The 13,395-nt window shown below is 44.6% G+C and overlaps 1 protein-coding gene across 1 annotated transcript in view; it reads right to left on the bottom strand.

Annotated features, from left to right (window-relative positions):
* Positions 1-786: 786 nt before the first annotated feature.
* Positions 787-13,395, bottom strand: part of otud7a (OTU deubiquitinase 7A) — a 34,268-nt gene continuing 21,659 nt past the window's right edge. Inside the window, exons 8-13 of the mRNA XM_058646483.1 lie at positions 13,003-13,115; positions 11,240-11,367; positions 11,003-11,152; positions 4,888-5,002; positions 4,260-4,344; positions 787-3,981 (exon numbers count right to left, since the gene is read on the bottom strand). Of these exons, the coding sequence (XP_058502466.1) occupies positions 2,416-3,981; positions 4,260-4,344; positions 4,888-5,002; positions 11,003-11,152; positions 11,240-11,367; positions 13,003-13,115 (2,157 nt within the window). The 3' untranslated portion in view covers positions 787-2,415. The remainder of the gene's footprint in view (positions 3,982-4,259; positions 4,345-4,887; positions 5,003-11,002; positions 11,153-11,239; positions 11,368-13,002; positions 13,116-13,395) is intronic.

Below are 13,395 nucleotides of genomic sequence, written 5' to 3' on the forward strand. Positions count from 1 at the left end.
CTTACAATATCCAGTACTTTTATGCTTTTAATTAACTTTAGTGTGCAAAAATAATCATTACCATGCCATCTATTGTTATTGAGATGACAGTTTATTGTGACGGCTTTTGTATATGTTGCTACTTTGGTACATACTGTGTGGGTTGGCCTCTGTAATTCTGTATTTATTTATTTATTTTTTAACAATGACAATAAAGCTCTGCTAAAAAGACATCATTATTTCCCCAGCAGATGGGTATTTAACTGGTTGCTAAATGGCTGCGTTATGATGGGGAGACTTGATTAAAAAAAAAAATAATGGTGCAGAAGAGGCAGAGATATCCAGATGCTGGCTATTATAAAGCTACTCAAAATAGCACATTTTGTTATAACACATCTTTAGAACACAATAGCCCCACATTTTTGTTCTGTCAAATCTTTGAATTTAACGCAGTTTGTTTTTTTTAAACCTCTCTCGAGAACAGGCTGAGGATAAAATTACTTTTGAGTGTAACATTGGAGGAATTCTCTTTCATACGGAATTCACAAGTCCTCGACAATGAGCATAATCAAAATGCAGCGCTACTGTGCTGTAAAGTACTCCCTTTGATTATGTTGTGTGACTGAGAATTACTGCGTTCAACTTTGCAACCACAGTTCCACTTCAATAATATGGTAACGTCACCTATAATCATCATCTGCTTCATCGGCCCCGCTCCTGGAAAACGGGAAGAACATTCTCAGAACATCAGAAATATCCCTTAATCTGGAAAAAATAAACACAACAAAAATGACAGACACACAGTATTTGTAACAATAAACTATTTTTTTTTATATTTACATCTGTACCTAATGTGCAAATTAATAATTTAAAGTAGTGTAAAACTCTTAAAGGAATACAAAATCATATCTTACAGTCCTAACATGGTGGGAGTCCATGAACTGGTCACATACAGTAGAAACAAGTAGGAGCAATACTGTGATGTGCAGAGGAGAGAGAGACAGAAGTGAACTAAGGGAGCAGTGGACATCCTTGGCCAGGACACACTTAGTTAAGGACAGCATGGTACATTATCCAAGCATCACCAGAACAAACAGCAACACAAACACTGCGTCTTTACAGTAGTCATGTCAAATGAGCAGAAAGCACTTGGAGGCCCGGGGTTTTACAAAAACCCACTGATTGATTAAAGCACTGACGATCACAAAGGCTTGAGGTGCTCGTAGCAGCAGGTGCTTCTTTTAACGGCCTCTACAAATGGAATAAGAACACAATCTCACACCTATACTGCAGATCACCACATAGTGCTGATAGCATGACTGCACGTCGTGTGGCACGGTGTAGAGGGAGAAGAGACACAGGATCACACTCCAGACAAATATGCATTGGGCCTGCTCTCACTAACTACACTTCATCTCATCTAACACATTGACTGAATAAAGTAGTTAACAGGCGACGCAGAGAAACACACCATAAAACACTGCATTTTTAGGGGGAAGAAATTTGTCCTATGCACATTGTTCAGTATTTGGCACAACAACGTTTTTGAAAATTTGAATTCAAGATTTTTTTCTTTTTTTTTCTTGAAGGAGGAGGAGAAGAAGAAGAAGAAGCCAGTTTGGCAGTGCTTGTGGTCTTGGAGTGGTCAATGATCTTACCTTGCACAATATTTTGCATTCAATTCTCACACAGCAAACCTGGGAACTGTGGCAACGACAGAGCTTAACACTGAACAAATGAGTTTTACATTTCATTGCTAATCCAACCGTACAGTCTATAAATGTTTACACTTTTTTTATTCCCGTCGTTCAAATTGTTTACAAAAGCACACCGTGACGATCCTTCACAGATTACAAGACACAGATAACCTACAGTAATTATATTATTGGTGCATAGACAAAATTGGGAGAGGGAATAGCAAAAATCACTAATTTATTGCTTTAAAGTCTAATAATATTCTCCCATCAAATGTATTATGATTGCAAAACAACTACAAATTGTCCACAGATTTTGAGGAACCAAGTAGCGGTATTGCATTCAAACTGATTAAAAGAGCGAACATGTTCCTTCCACATTTGAACTTCAACAAAAATAAAAATAAATAGAGAACTTTCCCTCACATACAGAGAGTTACATTGCAGAGGTGACTTTTACTCTAAAACAAGTAAAAGACTTAAATTCAGTGAGACAGAAATAAAAATAAAGTAGCACAATATCTGGCCAAAGCTGCTCACTGTGTCAAGTTCTGCTTCCCCCATCATAAAGTAATAACCTTTACCAACAAGGGGAAGGGTGACAGGGATACAAGAGCATTCTTCAACAAAATAGGAAAATGTTTGCCATCGTGGTATATTCTAAATGCAGAGTGCAGATGGTGTTGTTCCCTCAAGTCTCCTTTGGCCTTGCTGATGTGTGATGCTGAAGTGGCGGTGATGGCTATGCAGGCCTTTGCACTTTGCTCTCCCTCTCCCTGCGTTTCAGCTCCTCCCTGTAGCAGTAGGAGCAGTAGTTGTCTGTCTCTGCCCTGCCGTAGAAGGAGCAGTTCTCCCTCTTGCAGCGGCGCTGCTGAAAGCAGTACAAAGGGCTTCCAGAGCTCCGCCCTTTGGTTTTGTCTTGGTTGAGCCAGGTGTGAGACGAGTTGTCCTCGTCAGCAAACTCCAGGCAATCCTGAATGTCTCCCGCATCGAACCCGTTGGTGTAGGTGTGCGACTTGTGTTCACCCGGCATGTTGTAGGACAGCGTCTCCATGGTGTTAACAGTGCGCACCCCTGACAGGCGAGCGGGGCTGTAACTCTGCGACGAGAGCGTGCGGTTCTGCTGGGGGTAGGTAGCGCATGTCTTTAGTGTGCCCACCACAGGCTTATAGGGGTCAGCTTGGAAGATGGAGGATTGCATGTTGACATCTTGTATGTGAATCACACTGTGCCTTTGGATGGGCGGTGTATGGCTGTAGTGGGCAGACACAGGAACGGGCCCGAGTCTCTTAGCACCAATACTGGGGGAGGAGTAAGGCGCAGGGGCTGCGGCTGGGTGAGAAACGTGGTGCGAGGCTGTAGGTGGTGTGAGGGGAGGCACTGGGACAGAGATGAGGGGGGCTGCGGGAGTGGGACTGTTCCGGCCCTGCATCTTAGGACCCAGCGGAGGCTGTGAGTTGTAGCTGTAAGAGTGGGTGTGATGGGGCAGGACAGGAGAGCAGCTCTCCGGAGGCGAGCTGTCCGATCTCTCCCTCTGGAAGACACTCTCATGCTCAGGCTTTTTTGCGGCCACCTCATTATTGACAGGGGGCTTCTTCTCGGCCTCCTTCCTCTTCTGCTCCTGCTCTTGGCTAAATCGTTCCTGGGCATTAGTCAAATAGTAGCTGATCATCTCCTCGTGGAACTGATGGCGATGGCTGGTGAGCAAGAGACCCGCAAAGATGAACTTGCGCTCCCCCTGCATGGCAGCCCGCAGGATGTTGAGGCTCAGCTTGACATCGGTGCTATATTTCCAGTTTTCCATGGTCTTGTCCCCTGAGACTCTCCCTGCGCTGTCCTGTCTCTCGGTGGGGGAGGAGCTGGAGGGTCTGTCCCTGTCAGTAGGAGAGGGACTAGTGGTCTTTTCAGAAGAGGTGGAGCTGGTGGACTGACCTGACTCCTCCTTGCTTCCCTTGACTGTCTTGTTCTTCTTGGCCTTTTCCCCTCCGTTCTCCCCACTACGACCTGAGCCAGAATTAGATTTGTTCATTTTGCCATGCACCAGGCCACCCAGACCTCCCATGTTCTTCTTCAGTTTGATTCCCAGGGTTTTGCTGAAGCTGCCTAGTTTATTGGCTACAGAATCAGCTCGGCTCTTGTCTTTGTCCTTGCGCTGCTTGTCTTTGTCTTTGTTCTCCTTACTGGGCTTGCCAGTGTTGACATTAGAGTTGCTGCCGACAGACTCGCGGTCAGAGTCCATGGACTCAGCTAAAGACTGGACATCCTCACCTGCGGAGGCTGTGGGAGACTCTGGCTGAGCCAGTGGAGCCTGCACAGAGACACAAGCACAGCAGAAATGAAGTCAACACAAAACATGGTAGCTGATGACAGCCTTCATCTCTTGTTTCTCAGTGGACAGCTAAAAATTCCCACACAAGAACTCATTTCCCTGTATTTTGAGTCAGTACAGACGGTGAAGATGATTTTACTGACAGTGACTGATTGGTCTCTGCGGTTTTAAGCTCATCTGGAATGGAGGTTGTCTCTGCAGGAATAAATTAACCATGACGAACATGACACGTGAACAAGAAAGAAAAAAAAAAATACCCTTGTTTCAGATGGAATTCGAATCCACGTTACGTTCATGTAGTTGTGCAGCAGGTTGAGTTTGGCCTCCAGAGACAAGATGAGACTGTGGGAGAACATGTAACCAAGATTAAAATCAAGCAAGTGTCATTTGATATTTTTATCTAACCAAGCTTCACGGCAGATTTAAGGTCTGGACTTTAATACCTGAGCATTTCACTCCTTGTCGACACAAATAGAGCCTTCAATGCATCTAATGTGATATTATAAATGGGCCGTATGAAGTGGTTGGAGGATCCTCTCTCTCTCTGTATGCCTACGTTATCCATACAGCAGTTTGTTGAACCCTCTGACTGGCAGGAATGGGAACGAGAAACCTTGAACTCTTTGCTAAACTCAAACAGAGTCATTCCTGGAAACCCTCTGCGTGACCGATGTAATCTCACAATTTGTTCTCTCTCTGCTGACTCTTTGAAGTAACCTGAACCCAGCGCCCATAATCGAAGACAAACCCTCCACATACAGCGTTGTGTGTATGAAGACCAGCAGACCAGCCATGGCTTTGCAGATTTCACTCTCACTATTTCTTGGTCACAACCTTTGGAGTAAGTGTGTTTTGTTGATAAGCATCAATACACTGCAAACTTACTTGGCTAGCTTGGTGTTATCATTGTCATCCCTCCCCCACTCCCAGTCCCTGCCAGGGTCCACGGCAAAATGGAGTGCCAGCAGCTTGTGCTCGGAGTCAGTCAGGGGGATAACAGCTGGAAGAGATGGGATTATTAAAAGGTTACTTTGGTCTAGCATTACTACTGGAGACTACATTGCATGCCTCCCTCTACTCCCACATCTCATAGTTTAAGACCCCAATTCAGTCCTGGTTTTGAAACCGATTCCGAGCGATCTAATCACATCGCGCAAGTGCAGGTCTTAACGCTCCCAGTGCGTTCTAAAAAAACAAAAAACGCACACACACACACATTCTGAGGTGGTTTGAAAACACATGTGGCCACATTCCTGAACATGCATAAACACAATGCATCCTCAGACGCCTCCTCTGACCGGCAGTTTTGTGATTGTTTGTTTTTGCACTTTTACAGTGCCCACACACTGATTAATTTGTAGCCACTCACAATTTTAATAATGATCTTTATACGACTTCTTTTTTCTTATGTCCAAAAAAAATGTAACCACCTGCATGTCACCATGTTTGTGTTGCTGTTGCCTGATTCCTCTGTGTACTATTATTATTATTATTATTATATCCTGTTATTTCCAGGCATGAGCTGGCGGTGGGAACCGTGTGAGTGCCCAAACTAGCTTGAGTCCGACTCTAGTCTGACGTTTACATGGAGTAGTAGCTCCATTTAGATTTGCATTATCTGTGTTAGTCTGAATTTGAGATTTAGTACAATTTCATCCATCCATCCATCCATCTTCTACAGCATTATCCTCCACATGAGGGTCTCTGGTGCCAATCCCAGCTGACAAAGGGTGAAAGGCAGTGGGGGGTGGGTACAGCCTGGACAGGTCGCCGGTCCATCACAGGACCACGTAGAGACAAACAACCACTCTCACACTCACACGTCTGGTCAATTTAGAGTGCTGCCTAATTTGGCTAATCCCCACACCTGCATGTTTTTGGACTGTGGGAGGAAACTGAGAACCAGAGAAAACCCCCCCACACACACGGGGAGAACATGCAAACTTTGCCTTTCGGTACAGTTTCAGTCAGACTAAATGTACTTTACTCAGATCCAAAATCACATGTGATCACAGGGGACACATCTAGGACACATTTCAGTACCGGATGTGAAGCGTGAAGTGCCTAACTCTGTCCTCAGATGTTAACACCAGGTGACATCACAAGGGCACACTAGACTAATGCCACGTTATATATCCCAATGATTATCAGCATGGAGTTAATAAGCAAGTTAAAAAAAACTACAATATAGGAAAATGACTTGAAATAGTCGTCACTTGAGATTAGATTAAACCTGTCAAATAACACATTAGATACAGTCATGTGATGTGTCACCACTGACTGGCATCATAGTAACTATCAGGAGCAGAAAAGTAAATAGTAGAGGAAAAAAACATAGATAGATCAGTAGATAGAGATGATAAGATTAAAATTAGATAAGCCAGCATTTATGATGAAAGCTAATCTTAAACTGGAGACATGCAGCTAAACTGGAAAAACAAAGGGAAGTTCTAAGGTGTTGGTTTATCTTGAAGAACCATCACAGAGAGAGGAGTACTGATGATGAACTTAGTTGCATTTATTACAACAGGTCGCAAATTCTCTGACCTTTTGTCCTGACCTCTCAAAACTAATATTACCACTTAAGTGGAGCTTTTGATTGTAATTGAATGTTAACTTATCATGCACAGCAGATTAAACACCAAACCATAGTTTAGCTCATTGACCTAAAGAAACAAGGGATTATTATATTATTTAATAATCCCTTAATGCACAGAAAAAGAAGGGGAAAGTGATGGCTAATATTAATGCCTGTCTAACCTGAGGACATAAAAACGGACTACTGATTGCCCTGTGTAATGGTGATGACGTGTCCTCAGTCCCAGGTTGTACTTAAGTGAAACCAGCCTGTTGTTGTCTAATAACAGTGGAACTATAATGATGTAACTGCTGCTCAGATTATATGACACAATTAGTTGTGCAGCTGATCAGGGCTACTTGACTATTTGGATTTCTCATAGCGTACAATCACAAAAAAAACAAAAAAAAAAACATTCACCCTTTACTGATATGATCAGCTACTTAGAAGCAGGAAGAGATTTTCAACACTAGTCACTCGACACAGAACATAAAACAGACTTCCTTTTGTGTGGGAGGATTTCTTAACATGAACGTGTGTGCAGCGCAGGTGTGTCTGTGTGTGTACGTATGTGTGAGTGCAACGAGGTCCACCAACATCCCACTGACCCACATAACTGCTCCACTCGGGCTACCTAGTGTGGAGACTCTGGTCCACATGACAGCAGAGAGGGACAGGCTGTTCAGGCTGAGGACACTTCCAGCCTCCACGCTCAGCCCCAGAGGGAAGACACGGCCTCCTCCCTGCTTCATCACCTCCGCCACTGCCAAGAGGCTGCTCCGCTCTGTAGGCTTCACAGAAACATGGACACCAGCAACCAACTGCTCCTCCACTGCAGGTCAAATGCTGCCTCCTTATCCCGCGTGTCACGTTTTTTTGACGGCACACGCTCACGGGGCAAAGCACGACACGGCGGCGCCGACAGACTGCTCCTACAAGCATTGAGACGATGCCCCAAGATCTTGACACAGCATTAGTGCAGCCACGCCCAAGTTAGCACATTCGACAGTTTATTTAAAACAATTATTTATATTTATCCAAATTTCACCAGCTGAGTAATCTAGGCTTGTCCAGACATCTGTCCTCAATTACAAACAGTCCTTTGTGTCACATCTGCAGATTACAATGCATTTAAACCATCCACATAAAAAAGGGGGGAATGACTAATAACTGCAGCCACGGAGTCAAGCACTGACAACTGAGAGGTTTCTTAGAGAGAGGTCTCTCCTCTAAGATGCATGTGCGCACACATGTATACAGAGGACACTAAGCCAGCTCCCACTCAGTTCCCACTCAGGTCATGCAGCAGGCAGTTGAGGTCTGGGAGGTGGTGTCTTGGCTCCCACGTTGCAGCTGCACTCCTTTCTCCCCATTCCTGAGTGCTGTGTGTGCTGTTGTTCCCACTTGGGCCTGATCCAGATAAACAGATCCAACACTGCCAATTGAGCTCTGGGGGACTAAAGTGTGTTGTAATGTATTTACTATCCCCTGCTGGCAGCCTTGTTTTGTTGTCCTTGAATGACCGATTCCCATAGCTTGTGCGTGGATGACATCATAGCCCTCTGTGGTATGCGAGCGGTGTACTCAGCAACATTGTGTAGCTGCTGTAAGCCCGCCTTGCCTCGCCTTGCTCGGTTTGCGTCTGACTCGTGGGGGAATCAGACGCAGCCTCGGAGAAGAGCGGGGTGGGGGCTTGAGCCCTCTCTGTGAGAAAACAGCTGTTGGAAATGAGGTAAATACCTTTTCCAAGCAGCTATTCTCATGATGTAGCTAGATATAAATATATTTGCTATTTTAAATTTGCGCATTTCACTTCAATCGTGCCATGTGTCATGGAAGCAGAATGACAGTCAATTCTTCATCCCGTCTGTGCACAAAAGGCACTCATTACAAGCTTTGAGCAGGAACAGTGAGCCAATGTTTCCTATGTATTGCGAGTCAAGAACAATTTGTACTGTCTGGCTGACTTTGGCCACTTTACACAGCTGCAGATTTAAAGGGCCCAGTTCCCCAGAATAAACAGCAGTCATGCATATATTTTTTTTTGCCTCCAATTTTAACAGCGGAAGCGTGGTGGTAATAACAACACATAACATTTGAAATCTGATTGCCATGTTGTTTTAATTACAGTGATTGCACGGTGAGTAATACAATGGGTGCATTTAATGGACAGAGGAGGGGGAAACCTTGCCAGAGCTGCATGGTTACTCTGCGGTGTCAGGTAGGTGGTCTCTGTGTAAAAGATGATTATTTACTCCATTCCGATGGCTGTCAAGAGGGTTGACGATGGAATGCCACAGAAAACCTGGAAGATGTTTTGGTGTCTAAGTAGTTAAGACTTTTCCAGAGGGCCAGTTCCACACACACACACACACATCATTTAACCACAGGAGCACAAACAAGCTGATAAACTGAAGAGCCAATCATTTTGCTGATAGGAAATATGGACTCTGTGCTCAACTGCTTTTCTCAAGAAAAATCCATTGACTGAGCTTTTGGGATATGCTCAGAACTAAATAGAACAAAAAAGGTGGGGTCGATCCTTAGCAATTACCTCCAAATTCCCTGACTCCTCCCTTGTTTTGTCACCATCCACCGTCAACATAGCAATACAGCAGTCATGCAAGTAGGTCGTAAAAAGGGGCAGTAGCTTGATGTGTCAGTATGATTTAGAATCAGGTTACTGGGAGGGACTCTCTGCTATAATCTTCCATAAAGAGGGTTGAAGAAAGAGCCAGTATTCTAAACCGGCCTTTGGCACCTGAACACACACAGAGCCAACGGCCCCTCGCAGGCTCTTCGCTGTGCGGGAGGAAACCGAGAGAAGTCCGCCACCTGAGGCGATTACACAGTGGCCCGACTGTCAGGAGAGTGGGCTGGTTTGTTGGGGCCACATCGGTCCAGGACCCTGCCCATATGTGGTGATGTTGTGAGGTCTTAGAGGCAGGCTGGGGCGAGTCTGCCCTGACTGGCAGTGGAAGATTAGGTCTGTGTCTCTGACTCTTCCTGCACATTTGTAGGAATTGATAAACGATCACAGCATCACCCAGTTGTGAAAATGCCATTCAAAGACGTTAAACTATATCACAAACAATGCATGAAGATGCAGAAATTCACAAGTGGAGCAGCACATTATTATTGTGTAATACGATTCACCGCATGACGTACAAATGCAGCAAGCTGCTCGAGTAAGTGTTTTCATAACATCCTGGAGACAGACAACAGACAAAAAAAACACTCTGATCCTATCTAAGGACACAACGTTCAGAATCAAAAATGCAGGGGTGTTGTGACTGAGCTGCAGTAGGTTCTTAAGACATATGCCCCCTCTGGTGGACAAAAGGAGAACCGCATTAACACATCCACATAAGAGTAGGGGTGCTGAAGAGTTTGTATAGGCTGTGGAGAATACTGGCTCTGATGTGCTGCTGGCACAAAGGAACATGACTTCAGGGCAGGAATGGCAGGTTAGTAATCATGTCTATTTGCTAGTCTGCAGCGGTCATAGCCCCGACTTAATAACTAGGTTGGTGTTTATAGGCCAAAAATAGGACTTTGCACACTCAGAAAAGCACAAGGCAGAAAGAGAAGGAAGGGGGGAGACCGAGAGAGGAAGAAAGAAGCAGTTTACGCAAGTGTGTTTGCATTTCACAGTGAGGAAAAGACATGGAGACACGGAGGTGGCCGACTGCCCATGGACATTTCAACTGAGTTCCACCCACTGAGTCAGATACAGGCGAGTACCCTGACTACTTCCACTGGTTGTCAAGGAGAACCACCTTATGTGTCTATTAAAAGACCTTCATTTGAAAATGACTCAAAATGATAATGAAATAAATAAGCGATGCATGTGTAGTTTGAACAGCTTACACAAGACATAACTCTCTCACCACACCACATCACAGTCGGCACACTCACACTCACACTCACACTCACACAACACCGTACTGCAAATTCCTGTGCAAGAAGAAATCGCATAAACAGACACACCCACTGTTACGGGCCACACTCAACATTCAGTTTACTTTATTAAGATCCCCATTAGCCATTATAAGAGGCAACAGCTATTTGTCCTGGAGCCTCACAGAGAGACAAGTAAAATCTACAGTAACATTCAGACTTGAATTATTTGGACAATGCTGAGGAAGTCAGAAGATGAGGCCTGACGTCCATTTTCCCTCCATGGAGGCCACTCCCTGTCTCCGGCTGCCAACTGACCAGCTTTAATAATGGATCACAGGTAAATAGGCTGCTGTCTCATACATTATTCACCTTAAGCAGGACGTGCAGAAACCACTCGCACTCGCGCTCACAGTCTAAGCATTAAGTTAAAAGCACAGACGGCCTTATTATTGTACCCTTTACACGGTGACACTCAGGACATGTGTCTCAGATTGTTGTACGTCAAAAGCAGATGCTTACCTTGCTCTCGCTGCTGGTCTCTCTGCTCCATGGACACCAGTGCAGAAAAGTGAGCCTGATCGTAGGCCAGTACCAGAGGTGAGCAGTGACAGCGGCTTGGAGGCACCTCCAGGGGCAGGTAGAGGCCTCCAAAAGGGATGGGAGCAAATGCTGAAATTAAGACGGAAGAACTATGCTTAGTGTCAGTCCTTTGCTTCTTCCCCACTGAGGATCCCTTCAAGATGTGGCCATGTCTACCTTCTCCTCCTGAGTCTCTGAGCATCGTATCGGCCACCACTACAATTGGCCTGCGTAACACATGGGCCAGCACGAACACATGGAACTCCTCCAGGCTCTCATAGACGGGATCCTCAGAGTTATCCACACTGGAAAAAAAAAAAGCCCATGTGATACTGTGGGTTCATGGGATAGTATCCCTGACATTGAGTAAATGTAAATGTAAATGCATAATCTAATCCAGTGGTTCCCAAACTTTCTATGTGGGGACCCACTTTTTAAACTATTGTGACCCAGATCCCAATATAAATTGTGACTAGAGCAAATTAGTGGATAATGCAGCGACTAATCTACAGCCATAACACCTTATATCATTTTTTAATAAATAGTGTTTTTTATAATGAATTACAACATAATTTAAAACATTTACACATAACTAAAAGATAGGGAAAATTCTGCAAATTTGTTTTGAAACCTGCCCCTAAAAACCTGCCACAACCCATAGCTGAGTCCTGACCCAGTCTTTGGAAATCACCAATCTAATCTAATCTGACTATATCTTTGGTAATCCTAAGAAAACAGGACAAAAATGCACAAACTCTTTCTGAGCATACAAGCATTTCAATAAAACAGGTTAGTAGAGAGAAAGAGGGAAGGAGGGAGAGACGGAGAGAGAGAGAGGGAGAAAATGCAGAGCTCATGCAAGCAACCACCAGGGAGCCAGAGGATGTACAACAATTAAGTTGTTAGCCACACAAACAGCCACGCTGCCACATTTACTCTAATAAAGAGCCTCTTAATATGTGAATCCCACTCATCCTATTTAGGAGCTCATCTCACACTAGGACCATCAAACATCCATAACCTGATTACTGCATTAGAGTCAAACTAAATGAAAGGTCAAAACCACCAGACTAAATGAGTAATTATACTCGTATATATGGGATATTTTTAGAGACAGGAGGCTTAGGGCAGGACAAGTGGATGCAGCAAAAACTGCAACTGCAAATGAATGCTCATTATAGTTTGTTTTGAGGACTCCACGTGCTTTGCTTCCCAATCTCAAGGGTGTTAATGGGATTGTTCTACATAGCTGTTTTTTTCCTCTGATACATCAGCAACAATATGTGAATCGTACGTTTATTTCAGTGACAGCGGAAAAAGGAAAAAAATAAAAAAAAACCACAAGGTTTCTGTGCGTAGGAGGAGGAAACCAGAGTTAGTTTCCATTCGAGTTAAACCCAGTCTTATACTAATTTACAAAGTGGAGGGGGTGGGGGGCGCGGGGGGGTGAATCACACCACCTGCTGCAACTGAAAGTAACCCACAGCTCAGGGGAGGCTGTTATGGAAGAAATGATTGATGCCGAGGGCAGCCAGTAGATGGCACACTCTCACACGTGCGCTTTAAAGCTCCTATTAAACCAAAGCAGCAATTTGAAAGAGCAACAGTCAGAGTGGGAACCGTTTCTCTGACAAATCCATCTTAGTGTGAAGGTCACTTTTGTTTTCACTGTGGGCTTCCTGCAGTCTTTCAGGCCACAAAGCATTCAAGCACAGCAGGAGAGTTGTAATGTGTGATATGGGATGAGCGCGGCACAACTTGTTCTGCTGCTATGTATTATTCTGGTCTCCATCCTGGAAAATGACTACGGAGCAAATACTGCAGGGTTCTGGTTAAAGGGATGTTTTATGTGTTTCGGTCCTGGGAGTGCAGAGTACGCATGCTGGGGGGGCTTTTTGGGATGTGGTAATTGTGTATAGTATGCGACTCAAACAGCTTACCCTCCACTGGTGTTGCCGTTTTTGCTGAGGTGAGTGCGAGGTTCGCTGGAGGCCAACTTCAGCAGCTCGTTCCACTCTCTCTCCCACTCCTCCTCAGTGTACACCAGGCCTGACTATAAACACACACACAGACACACACACACGTGTGGAAATTCAGATAAATACGTGCCGGTGCACGCCCACACAATCCTTATTATTATTTATTTATTTTAAGAGTTTCCATCTGCATCTACCAGGTCATCTCTTGAAGCTGCCTACGTGCATGTGTTCATACAGTGTTTTTGTTATTTTCTTTTTACATTTTGATGGATTGACAGAAGAAATAGAGGTGGTTAGAAGAATGCAACAAAAGCTCCTTGCGTGGACTAAAGCTGGGCCTACATGGGTATTTAC

This window comes from Solea solea, chromosome 12 (assembly GCF_958295425.1).
Source record: "Solea solea chromosome 12, fSolSol10.1, whole genome shotgun sequence".
NCBI lineage: Eukaryota > Metazoa > Chordata > Actinopteri > Pleuronectiformes > Soleidae > Solea > Solea solea.